This window comes from Centroberyx affinis, unplaced genomic scaffold (genome assembly GCF_046629955.1).
Source record: "Centroberyx affinis isolate AG114_WGS23_722 - 3 ecotype Tasmania unplaced genomic scaffold, CSIRO-AGI_Caff_v1 ptg005091l_1, whole genome shotgun sequence".
Classification (NCBI taxonomy): Eukaryota; Metazoa; Chordata; class Actinopteri; order Beryciformes; family Berycidae; genus Centroberyx; species Centroberyx affinis.
Genome location: NW_027282520.1, coordinates 619,294 through 647,228, shown reverse-complemented (window position 1 = coordinate 647,228; position 27,935 = coordinate 619,294). Strand labels below are relative to the sequence as shown.

Sequence of the window (27,935 nt, the reverse complement as noted above, 5' to 3'; positions counted from 1 at the left end):
TCATTAACACAACTCATAAGTCCTCTGCTAGCAATGCATCAACAATGTCTGCTGGTGTAAGACATTTCAGAAGAATGCTAATCGTGAGGATAGGTGTTGCAGCTTTTGTGCTCCTCATCCAAACATCTCAGTGTTTGGCTTCAAATGGTACAGTATCAGAAGCTTTAATTTAAAGCTTTTTTGTGTGACTTGAAGAGTCTACTGTGCACAGTATATCTTATACTGTATGCAAAGGCCCTTTGTCCTTGTACTATGTGGGTCAATATGTACTGTGAACTCTGTATGTTGCGAATATGCCTTGGCACCAATGTTACCTAGATAAATCCCTGTAAATGTGTTGTACTTAAAGATTGAAGTGATTCTAATTCAAATTTGTATTTTGACTTGGAGGATCCTTGAAGGATGGTTGTCAGGACTTTGTTTGCTTACTAAATTTCAGCTCAGTCTGGAAATTATCATTGTGAGGTGATATCCCACACAACTACTAGACTAGGCTAGACAGAACTGACACAGCTCCAATGATATACTGTATTGTTACAATGATGCTCTGGATTCCTCTGCATTCTATCACAGTCAAAGAGAATAAACTGTTGAAGAGAAACAAGCTCTAGAAATTTGTGTCTTTATACTGATTCTTTGAAAAATCTTTCTCTGCAGATTCACCATTCTCACTCATTAACAAGGCCACTGGTTTTTGTTTGGTGAAAAAAGGAACCCGTTGCTATGATGTGCGCTGGACAACTGGTGACCGACTTTTCGTTCCTTTGAGAAAAAAGTGCCTGGGAATCCAGGGGAAAAGTGTGGGGAGTGAAATAAGCCTCTACGATTGTGACGAAAACAGTGAACTGCAAAAGTGGGAATGCAAGAATGAAACACTTCTTGCCCTCAAAGGCGAAGAGCTTTACATAGACTTCAAAGCAGAAGACTCAATAGTTCTCTCCAAAGAAGTAGGGCCAAACAGCCACATCACAATTTCAGGAACATCCAGTGGAGCTTGCACAAGAACATATAGAGGTACAGTTAGCCCCACAGACTAGAGGTGGCACTGTTGAATATTGTAGAGAATTGTACATGTCAAGTCCCACCACTGTCTGCTGTTTTCCCGAAAAACTTGACACGATGTCTTCCTCCATGGACATACAAAACACTGATATATGCCCAAAATAATCACCCAAACACACAATTTGGAGTCCAGATTTGTATTTACATGTGAGGAAATTTTCAAGGCACGATAGAAGTGCAATACATACTGGCAGTATTTATTTATTTTTACAAATTCTCCATAAATTTTCTCTCTGCCATCTCAAGCAATGTGATTCAATTACATTTCATTAAAATATTACATATTCCCTTGATCTTGGGAACTCCAAAAAACTAAAAAAAAAACTAAACTAAAAAAAAAAATTGAAAAAAAATTTGAAAAATGTCCTTAATGACAGGAAATGATGCATGCATTTCATATGATAACTAACCCTGCTGCTAACCACAATCTGGGAAATTACATTAATGAAAAAAACTTCTTGGAATCAATAATGTGGAGATTGATTTTGTTGTGATTGGAGCATTCCTTTAAACTTACTCAAGTGACATAGTTTGGTCAAGTCACTCCCACAGACTGGTTGCATTGGTATTTACATAAAACCACGTATCTTCAGATCTTCAGCTGAATTCTGAAAATTATGATTCAAAATGATATATCCTTCTTCACTAGAATTTTCTGTGTGTCTCTGGAAATCAGAGGTGTGGAAAAGATAAAACAAATGATTTGTATTTAATTCCATTCTGAAATCAAAATGTAGCAACACATATTTAGAAAGTAGACTCATATTCTTAAAAAGGCTAATCATGCTTTTAAAGATGTTCTCAAACCAAGTATCTCTGCTTTTTGTCTTTTTGCTTTTATTCCCGTTTAGAACTTTACACCATTGGAGGAAATGCAGATGGCAGGCCTTGTATGTTTCCCTTCCTGTACAAAGACCAGTGGTTTGCAGACTGCACCAAGTTTGAGTCACCAATGCATTGGTGTGCAGTTGAAACAAAATTTGATCATGAAATCTGGGGCTTCTGCCCAACCTCTTGTAAGTATTGCCTCTGAAAATTATACCTATACTTTGGGGATAAATCATTTTAGAATTTTGAAATGATCAAACAATTAGTTTTTCCATGTTTCTGTATCTAACTTTCCCAGCCAAAGAATTCTGGAAGAAAAACATTGTAACAGGAGCATATTACCAGATCAACACACAATCAGCTCTGAGTTGGCCTCAAGCTCAGACCAGCTGCAAACAGCAAGGTGCCTCCCTGCTCAGTATCACCGATCCCCATGAGCAGGCTTACATCACAGGTACAGTGCCCCCCTGTGGATATCTGCTTGTAGTGATAAAGTAAGGGTCTATTGGTAAATACACCACACCACATACTCTGATAAATGAACATCTTGTATTGATGACCTGAGATGTCATTTAAAGTGTTTATTTGTTATTGTGAAATTGTTCTGTGTCCATTTTGTAAAAAATAATCATTAACTTTAAGTTCATCGTTCAATATTTCTCAACATGATCCAGTCGGTAAAAGCCCAATTATTTTTTATCAACATAGATTGTTTTTTAGGTTGTTTCTTAAAACATGCAATAATTTATTTTGATTTTGTGCTATTAATCATTTTCTAAGATTAGCTGGCACTTACGTCCATTAGTGGATATCTCATTTTTCATTATAATTATACTGCATCATATACAGTCATAAATGCACAGCTTGTATTGATAAATTGAATGGATACTATTCTGTTATCACAACCATTAGACTGGCAATTATGCTTTGTGCTTTACTAACAACCATTTAAATGGTATGAGGGAAAGATTCATTACTTTGTCATTTTCCTTCATCATCTTTCAACCACACAAACACACACACACACACACACACACACACATACACACAGCACTATTGGGTACAGAGCACTATCGACTCTGGATTGGGCTGGTCTTGGACCAGGAACATGGCTGGCAGTGGACTAATGGGAAGCCCTTCCGGTATCTAAGATGGGACTCTGGTAAGTTTTCTCTCCAATACAACACTTTGTTGTTCTGTTGTGCTATGATGCATTTCACTGCTATGATGATGCCTGTACTAAGCTATGTCTCCCATTAAAACATGATGATCCAAACAACCTTGAGTCTCTAAACAAGTGCCTCCACAATATCAAGTGCACAATGTATCAGAACTTTTTACAATTTAATGATAGCAAATCCACTGATAATTTTTAACTTGTGCCAGATCATATCACACCAATTCTGGAATTACTACACTGGTTGCCAGTCAGTTTAGAATTGATTTCAAGATTTTGCTCATTACTTTTAAAGTTCAATAAGGCCCCCAGCGATATTGCAGACCTTTAAACCCCCTGTGGACTTGAGTGCAGCCTGAGATCCTCTGGCAGGGCACTTCTGTTCAACGGTCTGGACTCAAGACCAAAGCGGAGGGAAAGTCGTCATGTTGCCCCCCTGCTGTTTGAGGGAACTAGCCATCAAAATGAACTGGATGGTTTGCACATTTCATATTAAACATGAGGTACGATTACACCTCTGTTTCCTGTGAAATGTATCGTTATCTCAGTGTTTCAGATGATCCGGTGGCACTAAAATGCAATGCTATAATTCTCATTCTTGATTGCTCACCCTCATTTTAGAGATGTAATGCAATCATACAGTGCAGCAGCAAGGCTGTGGCTGTAGTTCTGTACAATACAGAGCTCGCTACGGGCCACTTGGTAGAAAAAAATCAATGTGGAAACTCGTGCTCTCGGTTTAACACATTGTAGCCTACTTGCGAACTAGTAATCTGTTCCCTCAAATTTATGTCTTAGTCTTTGGGCGGAAGTTTAAAATAAGAAAGATATAGATTTCATTATTCATATATTGTTCTGGAATACATTAATTTAATAAACTAATGTGTTTAACCTTAACTGCACATTCACATGATCTACCTGGTCCAGCACTAAAATTCAGGGGAACTAATTATTAATTTGACAGTAGGGATTACTAATTCGAGAGTACAGATTGTTAAACTGTCCATACGGACTTCAAAACCAAAAGGTTTCCGCATCGATTTTGTTTCTACAAAATGGCCCCGGGCGGGCTCCACACTACACTTATGCCATTGCAAAAAAATTATATTGTTTCATCTCATTATTAGCTGATGTGCCTTAGTAAGTAATAAGGCCCCTAAACTATGGAACATCCTGCCTGGTGAAGTCAGGCTAGCTAAATCTATATCATCTTTAAAATTCTTCTTAAATTCTTTCTTCTTAATATTCAGTCATACAGACTATATTTTCTGTAATGATATATCCTTATCTGTTGTTTATTATTTTTTATTTATTTTGTATCTGTTTTTATGAACTTTGTAAACTCTGTGATTAGATAAGTGCTATATTTACTGCTATATTTATAAGTCATTTTCATTTGGGGCACCAATAGCTCTGAGTTTAGAATATTGAGCTTGCAATCAAAAGGTTGCTGTTTGACAGGTAAAATATATTATATGAAACTTAATATTTAGTGATTATTTATTGATTGGCTTAATTTTGCAGTTAATTCTGAGTGAATTTGATGCCTCCAGGACATACAGTGTTTCATAACTGATGTGGAGCTGTTTACAAAGACATAATGTCAAGGGGCTTCCACTGGTTCTGGATCTTGGAAAGACAGAACAGACAGAAGACAGAAATTCAGTTCTCATCTATTTTTAGGACATCCACTTCCTGATCCAGGACACAACTGTGCAATTGTTGATTCCAGTGTACAGTACGACTGGCAAAGTTCATCCTGCTCCAAGAAATTGGGATACATCTGTTATATGGAAGGGGCCTTGCCGCCTCCTGTTCAAGGTACAGAAAAAGATCTATTCCTCCTTTTGTTTACTGTGTTATTGTACTGTTTCTTGGTGTAACGCTTTCACGGTAGTATCATTCAGTCCTTATTTCTCTGTTATTTTTATGATCAGTTGAGACAGGATTTTGTTCAGACCCTTGGATCCCCTACAATGGCCACTGCTTCCATCTTCAACGTGCTCAGAAAACATGGACCGATGCTCAGACTGAATGCCGTAAAGAAGAAGGAGACCTAGCGAGCATCCACAATGTGGAGGACCAAAGCTTTGTCATCTCTCAACTTGGATATGGTACATGAAGAAAACAGACACAAACAAAAGCGTAACTCAACTCTTTTTATAATAAACACAGATAACACATCTCAAGGCTCCCAAGCTTCATCCTGTCAGTAAGCTGGAGCAGTAATGTGTCCACTTGCATGCCACTAATTTACCATTGTTACGACTCATCCTACACTGTCACTCCATTAGCACTGACTCTTACAACAGTTTATTAAGTTAAAGCACACAAGGTATTTTGGGGGCGCTCTTGGAGCAATGGCAAAGAGTGTGAAATCGACTAACTACACAGATTAGTCTTCTGTAGCCCTACATTTCGTACAACATCTCATGTTCAGTGTGCATGTACTTATGGCCTTTACCTGAGTAGGAGGGGAGCACCACACCCAAAGCCTTAAAAAACCATACTGAACATATTTGAAGAGTGTACAAATGTCTGTTATCCCACTGGTTTACAGAACAAGGTGCATATTCCTCTGTTCATGTCTGCAGCAACCACTGATGAGCTGTGGATTGGACTGAATGACAGGAAGACAGAGGGGCTGTTTGACTGGGGTGACCACTCTACAGTCACCTTCACCAGCTGGGAGTTTGGGAAGCCTAGTGTCTCCACTGACCAAGAGGAGTGTGTTCTCATCAGGGGACAGGTAGGGAGCACCACATGGTGCATATCCTATATATATATATATATATATATATATATATATATATATATACATACACATATATATATATATATATATATATATACGTAAGGGATATACGAAGGGCATCATCCCGCTTATACCATGGTCACTTGCCAAAAAAAAAAAAAATAAGACCATTAATTTATATTTTCATGTGTTTTGTAATCAAAATCTAAAGTTTTTCACAAGCCATAACTCAGTTTACCTGGTAACACCTGAGGGTTTGACTAATACCTGGAACAATCATTATATATAATCATTATATATAATAGGACGAACCTTAGATATGACTTGGCAGCGTTCTAGTCCGCTCAACTCATAGAACCCTTTGGCTCAGCTATGAGCCAGAAAGCTAACGTTATGCTAGCAACATTCAAAGTCAATAACATTGTGTACGGTTGACAAACAGTAAATATAATTTGACAGTATGTTTAACAACAAGACTAGCTAGCTATCCAGCCATGTCATTGTCCCCAAATCAATATCAAAATTTTCACGAACAAATGAGATAGGCCATGTGTACTGTCGGCCGCAGCCTGAAGTAGCAAGTTGAATAGTGAATGGAATGTGAGATGATCGCTTACCGTATGTGATACAAAGTATCAGTAAGTTCAGAGGGGCAGTGTACTTCTTGCAGCTTGTGTGTTACAGTCGTCCTGTGGTGTTCAGAGGATGAGGCACTAGCTATGGTTACTCATTTTAAATACAGGCTGATACTCCGTAGCCAGCGCATTAATTTAGAACGGTGAACAGACAGTTTCACTGGAACTACTTAGTAGGTGTACATTATCAGGAATTATTGGACACCTTGCAGCCAATCAGAATCAAGTATTCAAGACCATGGTATATAAATATATATATATATATATATATATATATATGTACCAGGAAGTACTTTCACATTGTTACCCATACCTGAACAAGGACTCTGATTGGCTGGAATGATAACCAGTATGTAAGTAGGAAGTGATGGTGGTTTTCTTTCTTTTTTTGTTTGAAAAAATGGTAATGGGTACATGGGCTTAATAGGGACTATGTACGTTAAAGGTGTATAGGTTTAAAATTGATTTTGGACTTTAACATACATTGACTGTAGCACGTCCATCAAGTACATCCAATCTGTAGACACACATGCATTTTATGATACTTTTCTCTCGCAGAATGGGAACTGGGCTGACCGTATGTGTGAGGAGAAACATGGCTTCATCTGTATGAAGAGGAGTGCCTCCAAACCCTCTGGAGATGAACTGGAGCTGAATATAGGTTGCAAGCCTGTGAGTTAATTTATATTCCTGTGAAAATAATAGTAACATCTGCATCTGGTTTTTCATGGTGTATGCCTAAAGTTTAATCTTGAAATGCAATTAGAACAGTATTCCATTCAATCACAAAATCACTTAATTGTCTTTCGCATTTAACTAATCTAGCTAACTAGCATGGTAATGACATTAAAAGTTCACTCATTAGTGTAGCAAGACTGTGGCTAGCTCTTAGGCACTGGAAAACCTCTTTGAGTTTTTAGTGCTCTCCATTTGACAAATGCTGAGCCATTGATGACAGTCTTATAGGGCAGTGATATAGGGCAGTAAAAGTTTTACTTATTGCCACTTTAACAAGACTAGGCCAGCCTAGGCTGCGGTCGAATAGTCAAAAAATACGTCCTAACTCCTATTCCTAACCACTTTTCCTTGACCTCGTTGGAAAACGTCATGAGGTTAAGGAAAGATGTGAAGGAGAATTCATAAGGGCTTAGGAAAGGACAACCGCGGTGCTAAGAGAATCCGACTGCAGTTACACTAGGCTACGTAATTATGCGACGGCGGATGTTAATGACGTGGGTCTGCCGTGTGAAACTACAATGTTCCGAAGATGGACTACTAAAAGTGCATCTTAGATACTTCGCCCCGTGCGTTCTTACCGTGTTGTTTCATGCAGGCTGTATAAACGTGGACAAGCCAGTGAAAAATATTGCTTCATTCATTGGAATTGAAATAAAAAAGGAATGTAGGCTACCAGTCACAAAAGTGAAACGAAATGGTTGTCACATTGAGAATGATTGCTCACGCTCACCCTCCTGTCCACTCATATTTATTGACATGAATCCCAATTAGTAAGATTGTATGAAAATAATTGTTAAATTCATGCAAGAAAGGCATAACATGTTAGGCCTACAAATCTACTACTGTACATATCATCATTCAAACATGTTGAATTAAAAACATCATCTAGCTAAAAATGTCTCATATTCCTTTTTCTTGAAAGACAGACTTCTGTGTTATGGTTAATATGCTGATTATGATCTGATTATAAGCCTATGCATATAATAGCTTAAGAACCACCACACAACTCAGTAAACACCTTGAAATGTTGACTTGATTGTGCTTTGAAGTTGTTACGGCTGATGCAGGCCTTAATTAAGGCAAGGGTTTCAGCATCTGTGACTGAAGTAAAATTTATTAATGATATTCCTAAAGGCTGGCAATACAACAACGCTCAGAATGAAGAAATAACTAATGCAAACTGAGCATAGGTTACGCTACAACTTTAACTTCACTTTGATCATTTTACAACAACAGCGTAACGTTCATAGTTCACCTATATGGGTTTAACATATTGTTCAAAACATATAAGCATATTAACAAGTTATGGCATAAGATGGAAAATGCTTAATAAGCAACGGTAACTTGCATGATGATCTGCGTCCCCTCGGTCATGATCGTTTGTTTTTTGTGAACGGCTGAATGGTGCTTCACTTTAAATGTTGCTGCCGCAAGGAATTGTGGGACGGCATTATCTCCTTTCCTTTCGTAAAGGATGGTCCAGTGTATCCTATGCTAAAGGAGCTAAGTAAAGAAGCATTGAAGTACCTTTCCTTAGCATTTAGAGAATTCGAACAGCTCTTATCATGGCTGCCACTTAGATACTTCCAGGTCATTTCACTCAGGAACATTCCTAAGCAAAAAAGACAATTCGACCACAGCCTTAGTTTAGCAAGACCGCAAATGCAGCCTTTGGGGATCATTGTCTGTCAGGAACTGAAACATTTGACCCATGACTTTCTGTCTAAATAGAAGATACCTCCTCCCTATTTAAAGTCAATGAGACATAGTGCAACATTTTCAGGCTCTTGGGCAATGCCCTGTGCAGTAAAAAAGGTGCAGTGGCATAAAATATGGCATGGAAAATGGATTTGAGTGCTCTGAATCTACACATTACATTACTCAGTGCAATCCATTACATGTTCTCTGCCACAATCAATGCGACACTGCCTGTTTTCGGGCATAAGCCTTTGCCCCAGGCTAATTAGTAATATCGATAACCTACACAAACGGACTTACGTGCATTTCAGCAATGGAGAGTCAGTCACTCTGTAGTACGGCAAAAACGGGAGTTCAAGCTGGTGTCAACAAACTTTAACGCACGCAAGTGTACTTGTGCATCGCCTGCCGCTAAATAAACTATGAACATGAATGTTATCCATTCTTTAATACATCCATGCATACAAACAAGGACACACCAAATGGTAAACTAAATGAAATGATGATAGCTTACCTCTCATCTGCAGTTATCTATTTCCAAATAAACAACAACTCAAGAGTAGATTAGTAAAATCAATAGCCTATACAAAGAGACTTAGGGGACTTGGGGACATAGAGCATTCTTGGTCAGCCCACTCGGGGAAAAAATGGATATTGTTTGATTTGATTAAAGATATTGAATGATGAAAGCCAGTTGAACTTTTTTTCTTGTGTTTTTCTACATTCCAGGGTTGGAAAAGACATGGCTCCTATTGCTACTTCATAGGGTCAGAGACAAAGACGTTTTATGAAGCTAAAGATGAATGCAAGAGCTCAGACTCTTACTTGGTTGATGTTTCAAATGGGTAAGAACATTTATTTTTACTCCAAACATTTGTGATCAATTACTATACCTCAGGAGTTCAAGATTTTAATGGGATTTACAAAAAGTGGATTACAGCATTTTACATACTTCAGTATGACCAGAAGTCCTATGAACTTTTCTAAATATTTCCAGGGTAGATAATGCATTCCTTATCAGCTTGGTGGGGATCAGACCGGAGAAGTACTTCTGGCTCGGACTCTCAAACCAGAAAAACATTGATAATTTTGAGTGGACCAATGCAAACTCAGTGAAATTTACTCATTGGAATGCTGAAATGCCAGGTATGGAGAAACTTCAAATTCCATTTATAAGATATTGTAGAAACAGAGTCTTGACATTTTCTAATTTTTCCCTCAACAACGCAAGGCAACCGACAGGGTTGTATTGCCATGACAACTGGGATTTTTGCTGGACTCTGGGATGTGTTGCCCTGCACCAATAAGGAGAAATACATCTGCAAGCACCTGGCAGAGGGGGCAGTTTTAACCCCTGTCCCACCAACTCTTGCCCCTCCCAGGTGTGCTGACAGCTGGAATCTTGTGGGATCAAGAAACTGCTTTAAGGTACAGCCACAACAATTAGAAAAGGTTGAATTTGGCTGAACTAAGGATGCAGTTTAATACACGTTCCAATTCCTCAGCGAGTACTCGTTTTGTAGCCGTTATTTCATTATAATTTTTTTTAAGAACTCAGTCCTTCAGATCCATGAAAGGAAGCACTGGACAGCACCAAAGATGTCATGACAGGCTTACAAAATTAAGCACTGGACAGCGACTCCAGAACAGATTCAGAGTCCCTCCCGTGATACAGTGCAAGTCCTACCATCAAATAAATAGCATATCATGTTGAAAATATTGGCCACTAAATAAAAATCATAACCAATATCTTCATCTGTTTGCTTCTGATTCTATTGTATCAGGTCAAAGTGGCGCTGTATGCAACAATTTAAGTCACATAGCCTAATAGGCTGGCTACCCAAAAAATAACATATTATTTTGAATCTATCAATCCATAAATAAAATGCATACCCAAAACATAAACAACAGCATAACAGCTGAACATTTAATTTTCACAAAGAACATTATGGGCAAATAGCCTACAAGTAGGGGTGGACGATATGACAATCTTAGATTGTAACTGGTGAAAATTTCTCCACAATCAGCCAATTCATTCATCAAAGCTGCGCTGACACCACTCACACACACTGACTGCTTCCAAAGTGCTTTCTCAACGTAACTTGCGTTGCGCAGGCTGAATCACACTACGTTTTACAAACACTGTTGGTGGCTGCTTGGACAAGCTAACTAATTGGCATAGACTAGAATTTGCTGAATGGTTATAATCTACAGAATTGCAGTGCCAGGGCTATACAGAGCAACAATATTGTGCATTTTGCTATTAAAAATGTACTGTCATAAAACATAAAACAGTCCAATTGCACGCGTGTGAGACGTTGCTTTGCCTGGTTGTTCTTATTGTCGTGAACATCAGTGAGAGTTCCTTGGGCAAGTCTCTCTGTTTTCCATTATCTACTTGTCATGGGGTGGGTTTGATTTTCTTGTACATGAAATTACCTGAATGTGTCTCCGTTCTGCAACGTCCAGAGAAGCAGTAATCCGGTTTTGCATCAACCCCGATAAAAACCACATAGTCTGTTGACAAATTGTCTCCTCAATGAGGCACAATTCAAAATGTTGGCAAAAAAGGATTGGACTTCATAATATAGTGTTATAAAAAGAAGTGAGGGTCCCCCCTCACTTCTTTTTATAAGACAGAAATATCATCCAGGTCAAAGTACCGGCATTTGATACTTTGTGTACCACAGTCAGCCATGGCTTTTTTGATAGCTAGGCAAGCAAAACTGTCAAAGAGCAGCGAGGAGATAGGCCGGATCGCACTAGCTTAGAATTTAATATCTGCTGCAGCAAAACTTTGTAGGAACTACCCACCCATAACCTTATAACCTGTCGAAAATTTGGGATTTTATGCCTACAAAATGATTTTCAATCAGAATGTTTTGTACTGATTTACTTGAATACCCATTTGTACCCCTAAGCTGAACACAACTGAAATATAGCCTACTGTATCTTACCCACCTACAAAAAATATGTCTACATGTTTGTGCTATTGGTCAAGCACAAAAATTACTATCTTTGTAAACATAATCATATATATAATCATAATTATTATGAATGGGATAACAAGAAGCAGGACCTTGCCATTTTTTGACCTATTTCTTTGTGTTCCAGTTCTTTAATGAAACACGTCTGAAGACCTGGTATGAGGCCAGGGACTACTGCAGGGCCATTGGAGGAGATCTGCTCAGTATCCACAGTGCTGCTGAGCTAAGAGTGGGACGGTATGATCTGTTTAAATACAAGTAGAAGGAAAAGGAAAGTAAACTACTTTATTTTTAATTTTTTTGTTATCTACCTTTAAAAGATTAGCCTCAACCATCTTTTTGACACTTTGGATCCATTGATCACCTTACCAAGTATCTGATGAGCAGATTGGCACCAAAATCATCGCTGTGCCTCTGCTAGATAGCTCTGTCTGGTGCGCATGCTAATGCTTTAGCATACAGCATGCTAATAGTTGGCAAGTTATCCTAAAAGAGAAAGAATAAGAACTTGTTGCAGCTGTAGGGCTGGATTATTAGTTAATTCTAATGACATGTCTTAACCTGCCAGGCTTGTTTAGTGGTTAAATGGACATAAAATTTGAGATAAAGAATAATGTTTCAATGGTTGAGCTCTCTTTTCACAAGGCTTGCAGCATAACTTGTTTTGTTTACGCAGAAAGTCAGTAAAATATGAGTCTTCGCAGAAGTTATGAATCTACAGGCGGTAGAAAAAAAACAATACCAACTTTGGGTTAATGAAAGGTTTATCTTCATACTTTGGATAATGCTAATAGCCTACAGTTGCTTAACGTGCTGTTTGCGAAAGCATTACCGAGCTATCTACCAGAGATGTTTTTGCTGCCAATCCTCTCTGCTGCATCCACGCAGTGTGGCAGACTACTGTATAGTTGTAGCTAAAGAGGATGGGTGGTTAGTGTCCAGCAGAGGATTGGGACAGTGCACCATCAGAGTAGTTACAAGCATGAACATAATTCCTGAGGCTTGAGTGGCATAGTGTACAAATACTTGTGCAAATATTCCAACTTTTAATTTAAATAACCACTAGTTCTCTGTTTAAGCATTTTAAATGAAGGTTGTTTAATCATCTCATTTATCTGATTTTGCACACTGTAGCTATGAAATTGCCTGGATTGGCCTTAGTGCCCCTGACCCAAGCACCGGTTATGTATGGAGTGATGGATCCCCAGTGAGTTAGCTTTTTTTTTTTTTTAAATAAATAATAAAAAAAATCTAATTTTGAAGTTTTTAAGATTTTGAATTTTGAAAAGTTTAATCATATAGGCTATTCTTAGTTTGTTTATTAAAGTCTAATTTTAAATAGACAATAAAACCTTGCGTAATTGTGTTGTTGTTTGTGTTCATAGCTAAATTTCCAGCACTGGCAGACTGGAGAGCCAAACAATAAAAATAATGCGGAATCCTGTGCTGAATTTCACATGTATTACTGGGATAAAGACGGTTCTTGGAATGATGTCCACTGTGAGAGTTACAATGACTGGCTGTGTCAGATCCGTGCAGGTACAGTTGAGAAAATGTGGACTGAATCCATGTCTTTTGTCTTCACATCATCATCATCACAGGTTCAAGAAATAGTGAAGGCATACTGCTAATGTCTATTTATTTTGTAACCTTTATTAATATAAGGAAGTTCAGTAGGGTGAATGCTTTCCAATAGGGCCTAGAACTTGGGTCTTTGTAGTTTGACTGCATTTTTCTTACTCACTACGCCACCCTAGTCTAATCTTTTCTAATCTTGTACTGTGGACTTGTGTATAGCATGGCACTAGCACTGCACAAGGCAGAACATGCCCACTGAGCAAAAGACGTGATTTCAACGTTGCGTCTATGCTTTAGCTCTCATATAGCCCAGGATCATTATGGCTATATATAGACCTATTTTAGACTAAGCAGTAAATACATTATTACAATGAATAAACATCTGTAAATACCAAAAATATGCACCAGAGAAGTCCTGTAGACTAGCCTACAAGATACTTATCTGAGCACAAGAAGTAATTTCTTTTCAAAATCTTTTTATTGAGATTTTCAACAAAAGTTCCCAGGGTTGGGCAGGCATATTCCACATTGTTACAAAATATACATCAATGTAGTATCATATAAAAATAAAAAGTGATAATAGTGACAGTAATAAAGTGAGACGTCCCTACCCCCCCCCACCCTCCCACCCCCTTACCCTCCCACCCTCTTGATTACCTAGAATAAGTATGAGGCACAGTATCTAGAAATAAAGAAATAAAACTAAGGATTTAGCTATTTCCATGAAGTCAGGTGTTATTTTCGTGTCAAGGGCAGGGCTAGAATGCATGTCACACTATGTTGTTTGGGTGTTATGAAAGTATGTCAAAAAGGGTCCCCAGGTCTTATAGAATTTCTCCCCAGAGCCACTGATCGAGAAGCGTATCATCTCCAATTTAAGGCAGGACATTTTATCTCGAAGCCACTGACTAAGTGTGGGCGGGGCAGCATCTTTCCATTTGAGCAAGACTGCGCGTCTAGAACGGCTATGGGCCATTTAGACGTGTTTTAAACGTCTAATCAACGTAAAATTGCTCAGTGGGTGGTGCTAGCACATAAAAGCACCCAGAAAATAACTTCCATACAATAGGTATACTGTATATTTGAGATTAGCACAATATGTTTGTGGTCTCTGTTTGGGTTTTCCAAATACATATATTGGTCTCATTGCCCCAATTTTTGACAACAGAAAACAATATTAACTCAAGAAGAAAGGCTCAGGCCAAGCTCACAGTATGGGTTGCTGAGCTTGTTTTCAACTGACTTCTGAGTGTCTCTTCCTCTGCTGTTGCAGGAGTGACTCCAAAGCCACCTCCAAATGACACCGTCACTGGTGAGTTGCCATTTTATGGTGACATTGATATACTTTTACTTTTCTGTCATTTAAATTAAGCTCTTAGCGAAAGCAACATACAGTGAGTTCAGTTCAGCTAGTGGGGATTGCACCTGTGAACTTTTGGTTAAACATCAACACTAAAAGATAATCTGATAATAATATAAAATTCTTGATTTTGAATATATGTCACCAGATCGTGACAAGGTGTAAGACACAAAAATAATTTGTGTAGTTTTTTTACTTTAGTTTATTTAACAGGGGCCATGCACAACACAACCGTTGGGCCAGAGTTAGCTATATAGCTAATTTACATCTGCAGTCCCTGGGCAGGAAGATATTAAAAATAATACAGTACAATACAAACAACACAATATAAACAATTAAAGACAATACAATTAGCAAAGTTTACAAAGAGGACATCACATATAAAACAACGTCATACAAAATATACATTATAGTCTCCATGTTGGAAAACAGTTGGTTCCATACAAGGGTTTAGATCAGTGATCACATGATTGATTTGTCTTGAGCCATGTTTTAAGTGCTGTTTTAAAAATACTGAAGCTTGTGCATTCTCTGATATGGGTGGGAATTGAGTTCCATTTACCTGCTGCTCTGACTGAAAATGTTACACTCTTACACTCTTACAGTGTGTAAGAGTGTAAAAGAATGAACAAACATCACAAAAAAAGAATGCATGGGACACAATTTTTCTTTCTGTGTCCTACAAAAAAAAACAAAAAACCCAAAACATATATGTATATACTGTAAATTTATACGCTACCCTCTAAAATCTTTGTAGAGCATAATGTCACTGCAGACGGCTGGCTTGAGTGGAGAGGAAATCAGTATTATATTAATAGGATACCAATGGCCATGGAAGATGCTCGTCACTTCTGTCAACAGAGGCATGGCGACTTGGTAGTTATCAACAGTGAAGCTGAAAATGTCTTTTTATGGAAACAGGTAGGCAGTGACATTTAAGGTACATTACTTGCATTGCTGAATGGTCATGGCATTCACATTCAGCATATATAATAAGTAATAATAAGTACTGTAGGTCTCACAGTGTGTGTGTGTGTGTGTGTGTGTGTGTGTGTGTGTGTGTGTGTGTGTGTAGATATCCAGAAACTATGAGTTTTATTACATAGGTCTGACAGTGGATCTTGATGGAACAAATGGGTGAGTATGAATTAAATGCAAATGCATGACAACTTGAAATGTATAGTGCCTTCTGAAAGACTTCAACCCCCTTGACTTTTTTCCACATTTTGTGGTGTTACAGCTTTAATCCAAAATGGCTTACATTAGGATTTTTGTCAGACACACAAGCGTTCTTAATCACAATTTTTTTACCAAGTTCTTAAAAATGAAAAGCTGAAATGTTTTGAGTCCTAGTATTCAACCCCGTTGTAGTGACACTCCAAATGGAGTCAAGGTATCCTCCTCTGGCCAATGCCGTTGATTTGACTTGATTTAGAATGAAACACATATGTCTATAAGGTCCCACAGATGACCATGCATGTCAGAGCAGAAACTCTACCATGAAGTAACAATCTGTAGAATTCAAAGACAGAATCGCTAGGAAGCATAGGCTAGATCTGGGGAAGTGTAGAAAGCAAGTTCTAAAGAGTTGGGAGTTCACAAGAGCACAGTAGGCTTCATCATTAGGAAATGGAACAAGTACAGATGCTGCACAGTTCCATGCAGTATCAACTGTTGCTGTATTTTAAGTTACTACAGTCCTGGAATAATCAGGATAACCACATCATTAATCCAATATACTAAGAAGAAGAATAGATCCACTCTACTATATTGCTCCTGTAGGTTAGCTGTCTTTGAGTATCATAACATAATAGCCTGTTTTCCAAAATGCTTCCTAAGCATTCACCAAACTTATTCAATTCAAAACCTGTTAAGCATTACATAGATTTACATTATACATTTAAAAAATCATAATAAATGATTAGCAGTGCATGATTCAGTTTAAGAGCATTAATAGGAGGGGGAAGCCTATTTAAGTACCCCCTTATTAACAAGGGCGCAAATTAGCCTTTGGAACCATTTTTCCTGGCCAGTCGGGCCTTCAGCCTGCAGCCTGGTGGCAGGCTAGGTGCACAGCATCAGCACTGGTGCATGTGCCTCTGATAGTCTAGTGAGTGTGTTAGGAGTGACGTGTCGGAAGATAACTGATTAACTGAGTGATCGACAGACTGACCTGAATTTGGCTCCTGATGCCCCCGTCTAGCGCCATAGGAAAAAATATGGAACTACCCAGACTTCCAAACTTGTCTAGAGCTGGTTGTTTGGCCAAACTGGGCAACGGGACAAGAAAGAGATTGGTCAAGGAGATGACCAAGAGCCCAAGGACAACTCTGATACAACTACAGAGTTCCTTGGCTGCGATGGGAAATTTTGCTGGAAGGACAACAGTCATTACAGCACATCACAAATCTTACCTGTATGGCAGAGTGACCAGAAGGAAGCCACTCCTAGAAAAACAGCACCTGACAACAGCCTGGAATTTACAAAAAGACATGTGAAAGACTTAGAGCATGAAGCAAAAGATTCTGGGGTCTGATGAAATGAAAAGTGAACTTTTGAGTCGTAATGCAAAGTGCCATGTCTGGTGGAAATCGGCACAGCTCATCACTGATCTAACACCATCCCTACACTGAAGTATGTTGGGGGCAACATCATACAGTTGGGGGGGCTTTTCAGCAGCAGGAACTGGGAGACTGGTAAGGATAGAGGGAACAATAAATGGAGCCAATTACAGGAAAATTCTTGAGGAGAACCTGTGAATGTGAGAAAATCCCCAAATTCAGATAAGCCAAGCTGATACAGACCCAAGGAAACTTCTAGTTATAATACTATATATATAATAATATTATAAACGCTGGCAAGGGTGCTTTAACAAATTACTGACTCATGGGGTTGAATACTTTTTTTAATAAGACATTTGTACCTTTCATTTTCACTACATTTGTACAAATTAAAAAAAAATGTTTTCACTTTGTCATTATAGGGTATTTTCTGTAGATTGTTGACAAAAAAATAATCCATTCTGAATTCAGCCTTTAAAATATGGAAAAAGTCAAGGAGGTTGAATACTCCCTGAAGACACTGTAATGCCAAAGTATCAGCATTTATTGGTTGTTATGGCAGGGTGAAGAAACTATTGAAACTCCCAAAACAACTCTTATTTTTTCACACAGGGCCTTTTTAGTTTTGTGACCAAAAACATTAATGACATTAGTAATACTTTCTCTGAAAAAACAAGTTGATTTTTTCTTAACTCTCTGAGTGCAGAATGTGGTTCATTATGCTGATTATACAGATAGCTATGAAAGCTACATCCTTTTTAGCTAAGGCGAGGGTGGTAATAATTGTATGTCAAATATCAAATTATCTGAAAGTTTGTGAGTAACATTTAATTGGATGCAGCAACCAATCTTAATTTGAAAGTACTCAAACAAATCAATTTTCAACTCAAAACTTTAAACCTTCTGAATGCTTGTTCAACTTAAGCTGTTTAAAGATTTCAGTGTTTGTTCATGTGTAGGCTACATTTCCACAGTTTATCTGAATGTTGCAACAATAATCAAAATAAACATGTCCATCATTAAGCAAGTATCCTTTGCAGATCAAGATGTTTTTGTGACAAAACTTCAGCTGATTTGCCTAACCCTAACCCTGTGTTGCACAAAGGTGGATGGATGACTCTCCAGTGGAGTTTGAGTGGTGGGACGAACATCAACCTGACTTCAAGAACAATGATGAGAATTGTGCCGTCATGACCTTCTCTATGGGTGAGCAAACTAAAGACTGATTCATCCTGATTCATCACTGGCAAAAAGCAACAAAGCACTATCATTGGATTTGATGTTTCATTAAATACATGTACATTGTATTTGCTGAAACGTTGAACATAATATCTTCAATGTGCTCACAGGGTTCTGGCATGATTATAATTGTGGGTGGGAGCACCAGTCCATTTGTAAACGAGGTGGTTCACCGCCTGTCAACACCACTGTAGCCCCCACAGTGGCTCCTCAAGGTGGCTGCCCAGTCAACTGGTCAAAATTTGACTCAAAGGTCAGAGGTCACGGTTAACTTTTAAAATAGTTGAGGATGGGAATGTCATGATGTTAAGACGATTGAACAGACTTAATCCTCAGTGCTTGCAAAGAGATGTGCCTTGGATTTTGAACACTGTTTAAATAATGATCTCTAGTGCACAAAGCCTTATCTACCACTTTCTTAAAATGTCACATCTTTTGTCAGATTAATGAATCGAGCTTTCAATCTGTTTTAGAAAGGACAATGTTTGGTTGGTTGTGTTTGGTGTATTTTTCAGGAGTTGAAAATCATAATTTCTTGTCATTAGTGTTACAGCATCATTAATAACCAGAAGGACACATGGCATGGAGCAAGGACACAATGCAAAGCAATGGGAGGAAATTTAGTCTCTATTCTCTCACGGCGTGTGCAAGGTTTGTTTTATTTGTTTTTGCCAATAAAATATTAGGCACATTATATATACACTACTAAAATATAATGTTATGAGTATCTTGCAAAATGATTGACATGCATTTAAATGAAACTGTTTTAAAATGGTTCTTAGATGGTACAATTTTGCTTGAAATGTAATGCTTCTAAAGAGGGTTCTGTGAGGGTTCTTCTTCCAAAAAAAAAACTTTTTCTCTGCCATTTTTTTCATGGAGTCAGAATCAGATAGATTGATTTATAGAGTGGAAGATTTTGAAATGCTCAAGGTAAATAATTTGCTGATAAATATATCATAACAGTGGTAGTGAAGTCCTTCCAGGACAAAGCTATGATAAATTAGAATCATTGACTTTGTTAAAATAGGTCACTGGATAATGGATGGCTATTGATTCTGAATTGTAAACCAATGTGGATTTGGGAAAGTGTTTTAAGTTTTTCTGTTGTGCAGTTAGTTTAAGATAGAACCATATATGGGAACCTCTGAAAAAGGGTTCCACACTGCACCTATGGTACAGGAACACACCAAAAACCCTTGAACGCTTTGCTAAGCAACACAAAACAAAAAAGGCAAACAAGCAAAAAAAAAAAAAAAACATTACATCCATGCACAAAAATGTCTGGTGAACCTTGAATCACTATTATATTTAACATTTTCAGTGTTTTTAACCATTCAAATGGCCGAGGCTTCTACAGACCTATGGATTGGTATGAATAGTTTACATGGTGATGGATTGTACTGGACTGACGGGCGACCAAAGCGATACACCAATTGGGGCTATGATGTAAGTAGACAATGTATATTAAGTATTGTGATGAGAAAGTGAGTTGTATGCCGCACAGTTGCTTATAATATATAGTCTTTGTAATTTTTTGTTTTAGCATATTGTTGATAAAAATTTCTATGACTCTGATTCTCCGTTGTAGAGACATGGCCGTCGTTATAGAATTTTGAATGGAGAATGGAAAGAGGTAACGCATTCAACTTGTTAAAGTGGAATACCATACCATTTAGTTATTGTCAAGACCTAGAACAAACAAGCAGCATTTGTCAACATGAAGAACTCTCTCCCCAAGCTATAAACCAGAGATGTGATGTTATACTGATGTCCCAGCTAAACAAATTACAGCACGATGTTGTGAAAATGTAGCCAGACAACCAAAGATTCAGCATAGCGACGTGATCTCATGAATTACAGTACCATAAATTATAATATTGTAGGGTTTAACAGACCAGTGGAAACTGGGGAAAGAAGTCATGTTAACTTTAATCTTTTGCTAATAGTGGGCTAATACTGAAACTTCCCATAATACAATTACACGGTAACAACAGACCTGAAGTCAATCTTAAATGGTACTTTGTATTGCTTGATGTAGGTTCATCAATAAGGGCTTTATTTTAAAAACTGTGACCAGAAGTGCTATTATTTTAGGCTGACTGGCTTCACATTTGTAGAATTATCTCAACATAAAATCTAACCCTGACTAGCAGGTTCACTACTGTTACGTCCATATGCACATGTGCTAATAATAATCACAGTAATAACAACAATATTGTGTCAATTGTCCAGTTAAACATTTTTAATTGGGAGAAGAATGGAGATAATAAAATTATGACCATAGAATGTAGCCACACTTTCATCATTGGATTGGACTGAATAGTATAATAGGTGATGAATTTTACTGGACTGAGCAGTGACCAAGGTGATACACCAACTGGGGCTATGCTGTAAGACAGAATCTATATTCAGTATTGTGATGAGAAAAATGAGTTGTATGCTGCACTGTTGTTTATAATATAAAGTTTTTGTATTTTTCTATTTTAGTGCATTGTTGATAAAAAAAAAAAATCTGATTCTCCATTGTAGATGCTTCACCATTTTCCAGGATTGTTTGATCAAAGCTGGAATGAGGTAACACGTTCAAACTTTATTGTAAAGTGGAATACCACTCCATTTAGTTATTGTCATGACCTACAACAGACCAAGCAGCATTTGTCAACATGAAGAACTCTCTCCCCAAACTATAAACCAGAGATGTGATGTCATACTGATGTCCCAGCCAACCAAATTACAGCATGATGTGAAAATGTAGCCAGACAACCAAAGATTCCTCATAACAACGTAACCACTTCATGTCATGACAACTGGAAAAGTGAAGTTCCAGGATCCATGGCTTAGGGGTAACTTGGTAACACTGTCAGTTGGTAGTCTCCCTATCCTGGTAACATGAAACTGAATAAAATATATTGAAACATATTTATTATTTAATTATTTATGTCTCATGAATTACAGTACCATAAACAATAATATAGGGTTTAACAGACCAGTGTCAACTGGGGAAAGAAGTCATGTTAACTTTCATCTTTTGCTAATAATAGGCTAATACTGAATCTTGCAATAATAAGATTACATGCTATTGTTAGCATGTAATAAGATTACATGCTAACAACAGACTTGAAGTCATTCTTAAGTGGTACTTTGTAATAATGCTTGATGTAGGTTCAATAAGGGCTTTATTTTAAAAACTGTGACCAGAAGTGTTATTATTTTACTCTGACGGGCTTGACACTTGTACAGTTATCTCAACACAAAATCTAACCCTGAGTAGCAGGTTCACTACAATGCTAATAATAATCACAATAATAACAACAATATTGTGTCAATTGTCCAATTAAACATTTTTAATTGGGAGAAGAAATCTTATTTGGTATCTTTGTCTACGCTGGGCTAGTTAATAAATCAATAATGTGGAAAGAAACCTTTTTTAGTAATATACAAAATGTTGTGCATCTTTGCAATCTCATTGGGTTTGTTGGAGTTAACTGAACAACTAGCCTATGTCACTGGATGGTATAATTTGATGAATTACTGGTAACATTGGGTAGCTATTTACTATCACAGCAATCTGAAATGGGGAATGGAGATAATAAACATTATGTCACACAAATACGTGAAATAAACACAATCTCTAAAACGACCATTTACGTGCTGTGAACACGTATTATGGGGAAATAACGTTTCTCCACCTTGAACTGAATTACGTTCCCCCGCAACAAATTGAAATACATTCCTCCGCCACGAATTTAATTACATCCCAAAGGTTGGTAAACGGTTTAGGCAAAAAAGTTTAGGCAAGTAAAACAACTTGGTTAAGGTTAGGGAAATGGTTTGGTCGTGGTTGAATAAGAAAAACATTTGTTAAAAAATAAAATGTGACTTACAGTTGAAATGTCCTTTGAAAACGCTGGGAATCGAATGCCGGTCACTAGCATCAAAGGCAAACGCATATGCCCATCCACCAGCCGACCCCCGCGCCCTTACTGGCCACCGTGCTTCTTCAGTGTGACACTACTTCCTGTTTATAGTCGTGTGTCCTACGTATATGATATATAGATATATAGATATCATACATAAATTTAACACTTCACGTTCCACCAACATGTAATTTGATCATGTTCATTTCACGTTTTTCTGTGAGATCAGTCTGTACATGTCCTACCGTAGAATGTAGCCACAATGTCATCAGGTGGTAAATCATGAAATTACCAAAAACTCGGAATAGGTCGCTGCTACATATAGTGTTATTGTTAATATTGTTTACACAAGTTTTACATCCAAATTAGTTTTATGTGATAGTAGCATTATCAGGCCCAAAGCAGAAAATGTATCATGATCCCTCCAAAATCACTTTTTTTGCTTCTTTTTTTTTCAACGGGAGAATGAATATTCATTAAAACAGAATAAACTGCCCTATGAGATGGTGTCACAGTTGCCATTTCTGTTTCCTGATACCTGTGGTGTCATATGAATGACATCACAGAGATTAAAGAGGGCAACAAACTCTTCTTCTGCTTTTCTTTGTTTTCTTACTTTTTTTTTTCTATAGGAGAATGGATATTCATTAAAACACAATAAACTGTCATATGAGAGATATGTTATATCCTTAACCAGAAAATGCATAACGACCTTGGATCTTGTCAGTTTGCCATTTTCCTAACTGTTCCCTTTCTATATAATAGTGTGTTGTGATGAGCAGCAGTCCTGTGCTTGGGATTGGGAAATGGATATCAAAGTCCTGCAATGACACCAATGGATATGTCTGTCTTCGAAATGTTGGTGAGCTCATCGTCTGCCCTTTCATTTTAATACATTTCCTCTGGTCTAGAACTGACTGTAGTAGACAAGAAAAAAATAATATTCTTACATTTGGAATTTGCTGAATTTTGTTTTATTAAGAACAATGGCAGCACAAATTCAAAATTGACTAACACACAAGTCAGTGAGGTTTAGCACCAACCAAGATGTACTGGAGCAGATTTATCTGAGTTTGGTGGAAAGCATCATCACATTCAATCCTTGCAGGGATGTCTAATCCCAAAAAAGCAAAAACAAACTGCCCAAGATTTTAGCCCTGTCAGTTGAAACTCCATTATGAAAACCAAACACACAGTGAGTTTTACACCTCAAAAAAATTGAATAAAATTTCCATCACATATCTCAGCTGCTCAGTAGTAGTGTTTGTTGGAAAATGATTGCATTGCAGGTCCAAAAGTTCAATGTTTAAGCCATTATCTTCTATAGTTTGATTGACATTGTGTGCATTTTTGGGAGCTGTAAAAAGATGGCCGTATTAACTTCAATGCTTTGGAAGAAGACTGTGATAGAATTATATGGCGTACCTCTGTGTTTGGTTTTTAATACAAACTTTGATAAGAGTTTTTCCTGAGTAGATAATGACTGAATTGTAACCTTATGACTTTCTGTGTGGCTGTTCTGTAATGTCCCCAATTTTATATTTTCCAATGTACTTTTTTTTAATTGTAGTTGAGTTGATGTTCAAACAATAAAAACATTCATCTGCTAAACAAAAACGTAGGCCTATTCAAACAGCAACTTAAATAAATTTGGTGAATCAATAATTGTGTCTGTAAACTGTTGTGATGCCACAGTGCTCCTGACATGAAGTTGAATGTAAAAACTAAAACCGCTTCCAATCTAATTTCTCACCCACAACAGATCCAACTATCCCAGCCACAACAGAATCAACAACTCTGAACATCTATGTCAAGCTGGTTAATGACTCCATTAAGGTTGTGACTCAAAATATGACCTGGAATGAAGCCAAGAAGCATTGTGAAGCTGATGGTGCCAAACTGGCTAGCCTACGTAATGAGTGGACACAGGCCTATGTTGAGCTGCAGGCCATGAAAGTCCAGGCTCCTCTGTGGATTGGACTGAACAAAGCCGAGGTACAGGGCAGGAAGTATCTCACAATAGCACATAAAACTAATCTCTATAAATGGTGATATTTCAGGGATGATGATTCATTTCAAAATAAAGTTGATCAAGTAGTCTTTTATAATTGTAGAAATTAAGTCATATTTCGAAATCATTTATGAATAATTTATTGTTATTATTCATGGCTTTTATGAAGTTTAATTTGAAGTATTTGGTTGAAGCATTTGTCCATGACTTATAGCACGAAATCCTCAAGTGGCAGTGTTGATCTTATCTGGCCAATAAGCTCCACAAGAACCAACAACCAACAACCAATTACAAGACAAATCGTTCCACAAATGTTTTATTGGGGTTGAAGAGTAACTGAATGCAAGAAACAGAAATACAGTAATCTGTTTTTTTTTTTTTATCTGATTAATAAAAAAATGATGAAATGATTCAAACTACAGTCTGCGAAATGGAATAACTCATTAATTTAATGTCTTATTAAATCAACTTTTGAAGCCAAGTAATCAAAAGTTAATCAGGTAATTTGTATTCTGTAGTTGAATGTATTTTGATCCATCCTTGCTTTCAGACTGGCGGTTATTTCAGGTATATTGATGGATGGCACATGAGCCTTTTCAAATGGGGCACAGGTGAACCAAGTAGTGATCGACCTTGTGTGTACCTGGATGTGGATGGAAAATGGAAGACTGCTTTCTGCAATCGGACCATGAGCAGTGTTTGTATGAAGTCTACAGGTATGACAATTAGCAGGTTAATGTAATTTCACATAATTTAATAAATCAGTCATGTTAAATGCCAACAAATTTAAGTGATCATAAATGCCAAATCAAATAAAGACAATAGATGTCTTTATTTGATTGGCAATAATGTAACATTCAGAAGGTTTCTAAGTCATAGGCCAATTGTTCTTAAATACTTTGAAATATTTTGAATTATATGAATATATACTGTCTGTGTGTGTGTGTGTGTGTGTGTGTGTGTGTGTGTGTGTGTGAGAATTCTATGCCACATTCTATGCCCGATGTGGTAAAAACATGATGTGGCATAGATGTGGCATGCAACTATAGAATCACAGTGTCAAATAGGTGTTCAGTTCACTGCACTGGATCTCAAAGCAGTAATATGTAATTAGTGGATCCCAAAGCTTACGTTGCCATTATTTCTCTCACAGATGTGCCGCCAACAGAGTCAACACAGTTCCCAGGAGTTTGCCCTGAAGAGGTGGATGTAGCGTATAGAGACCGTTCTGCCTGGCTACCATTTAAGGGTCATTGTTATGTCTTCATCCCAGAAGAAATTCAATGGGCAAATGCAGCTTCTAACTGTGTCAGACATGGTAAGGCTTTTCTGTGGATGGTCTAATATCAAAGTTTAAAGCGGTAAACTGTATTTAGTTTTCATCAAGAACTGACTATTTTGTGTTGTGAAGGTGGAACCCTAGCCAGCATTGAAGATCCCTCTGAGCAAGACTTCATTAAAAGCAATGTGAAAATCTTTGAAGATAGCCAAAGCTCTTTCTGGATCGGCCTGTTTAAAACTCACAAAGGTACAGTTACACTCTCTGCTCTTTCATGAAAAGAAAAATTTGCGAACAGTAAATGAAAAAAACTTCATTTACTTTTAAACAACAGCATTGAAATGAACTGATTACACAAACGATGCTGCTGAATTCTTTATTTATTTATTTCTGCTGAATGAAGATGTGAGCTGGACAGACAAAGAAAAGCTGCACGTGGTGAACAACAAATGGAGAAAATTTATATCGAAATTTCATGTTATATTGGACATAATGAAATTTATGAGAACTCGGGAACTCAGAAAAGACATACATTATTAAATGAACAAAAAAATATATTTTCATGCAGCAAAGACGACAAATAGTGTAAATTATAGCTACATAAGGATACTATGTTGTTGTTCTATTATAAAAGAGAAAATGTGCAGACTTTCTATTTGTCCCCAGGGAAGTGGTTGTGGTTGGACAAAACAGTTATGGACTATACTAACTGGGGTCCAGATGAGCCTGATGACAACAGTTATGGAGAGATTCTGTCCTCGGATGGGACATGGAGGACAGGCCGCGGTTGGCGTAGCAGGGCGTACATCTGTAAAACACCCAAAGGTGAGACCATCAGACCACTGAAGACTGAATTTGTGATCTTTTCGTTATAACAGGAATTTATAACCGGTGTAATGTTGTAACAGGAACTCAATTAATGGTTGAGATTAATTGGTTGCAGAAAAATCATAGTAAATTGCCAATGGAATCAAACAATTATATTCCTTACAAGTTATCTAATCACATTTCCCTTCATTCCCACCAGTGGTACTACCAGAGCCATCACCAACAACTGGTAAGTTACATCTCTTGCTCTCCTGTAGTCATGTCATCAAAACCCATGTGGATTTAAAAATAAATAAATAAATAATTGGAGACAGCAATTTCTCCACGAATTTGTTTTCATTTTGTGTTTCTAATTAAATTCCTATGACTAATCATCATCTACTTATTGAATCTGTGCAGCACATCTGATATTGGATCCCCGTCACCGTGTCCACACAAGTTTGGCAGTTGTGGTGGTCATTGCTGTCATTGCCATACTGGCAGTCATTGCATTCTACAAGAAGTACAAGAGGTCTGGTCGTCCCTTACCCACCTTTGACAACCCTCTCTACTTCGAGGGTGAGCGGTCCCAGCCTGACGTGGTGGACACCAGTAAACTGATAGAGAATGCAGAGGAAGAGGATCCTGAGCCTATTTTAACTCTGTGATATAAGAACTATCAGAATCTAATGGGACATACACTGTATCGTTGGTGTTCTCTTATTTTTAAATGCAGTTACTTAACAATTTGTCATGAAGTGTGAGGAATTTCAAAGGATTTGGCAATGTCTGGCCTCATGGAACAATTTAGGCTCTTGGATGCAAGGGCGTCACTTTGTGTTGAAAAGTGGTGGGGACATAAGGGCTCAGATGAAAAAACATTTTTTAAACGGTCTTCTGCGATTTTAGGCAATGTAATGGGGGGATCGGTATGAGGTCAGAGTAGATAATTATGGTGAGAAAAAAATTGCATAACGGTGCATCAAAAGGGCATAGCCTAGGCTACTACAGAGTCGACAATATGAAAATACTCAGCGTAAAACGCACAACGTCGACCGCACAAGTACAGTCATCCATATGCATCACATCCACAGCTGCAACACCATGTCAAGTATTTGTTAAAGTTACTGATCGGCGCATGCACGTTTTTGGGTCATTTTAGAATCAGTGGGCTAGGGGGGATTTGAATTTTTTGTTTTAGCTTCTGTTACTTTTTTTGGACAATGCGCATTTGTTTCTTCTATATTAACATTGCATTGTATGTTTTCTTATTGTGCAAATAAACCTTTCTCAAAGCATT

At 37.6% G+C, this 27,935-nt stretch overlaps 1 protein-coding gene across 2 annotated transcripts; it reads left to right on the top strand.

Annotated features, from left to right (window-relative positions):
- The first annotated feature begins 25 nt into the window (after positions 1-25).
- LOC139666710 (macrophage mannose receptor 1-like) lies at positions 26-27,935 on the top strand. Of its 2 annotated transcripts, XM_071546023.1 has the most exons (32): positions 26-147; positions 658-1,014; positions 1,914-2,078; positions 2,189-2,344; positions 2,942-3,052; positions 4,751-4,888; positions 5,005-5,181; positions 5,662-5,816; positions 7,016-7,129; positions 9,623-9,738; positions 9,891-10,039; positions 10,125-10,321; positions 12,008-12,117; positions 13,015-13,087; positions 13,266-13,419; positions 14,732-14,770; positions 15,576-15,739; positions 15,894-15,955; positions 18,485-18,585; positions 18,729-18,871; positions 19,164-19,269; positions 19,943-20,067; positions 20,210-20,254; positions 21,151-21,195; positions 23,304-23,400; positions 24,301-24,533; positions 25,100-25,265; positions 25,703-25,867; positions 25,961-26,077; positions 26,495-26,653; positions 26,856-26,885; positions 27,056-27,935. In XM_071546023.1, the coding sequence occupies exons 1-32, from the start codon at positions 45-47 to the stop codon at positions 27,301-27,303; spliced, it is 4,320 nt and encodes a 1,439-aa protein (XP_071402124.1). In that variant the 5' UTR covers positions 26-44; the 3' UTR covers positions 27,304-27,935. The 2 variants fall into 2 exon arrangements, 1 of the variants encoding a protein (XP_071402124.1); XR_011696915.1 differs by lacking the exon at positions 27,056-27,935 and having other exon boundaries at positions 26,476-26,653.

Excerpts from the sequence above, each read along its gene's own strand:
- LOC139666710 (XM_071546023.1), top strand. The coding sequence starts at position 45 with ATGTCTGCTGGTGTAAGACATTTCAGAAGAATGCTAATCGTGAGGATA. Across the intron at positions 2,079-2,188 it reads GGGCTTCTGCCCAACCTCTT|CCAAAGAATTCTGGAAGAAA; the intron begins GTAAGTATTGCC and ends TAACTTTCCCAG. Across the intron at positions 26,886-27,055 it reads AGAGCCATCACCAACAACTG|CACATCTGATATTGGATCCC; the intron begins GTAAGTTACATC and ends GAATCTGTGCAG.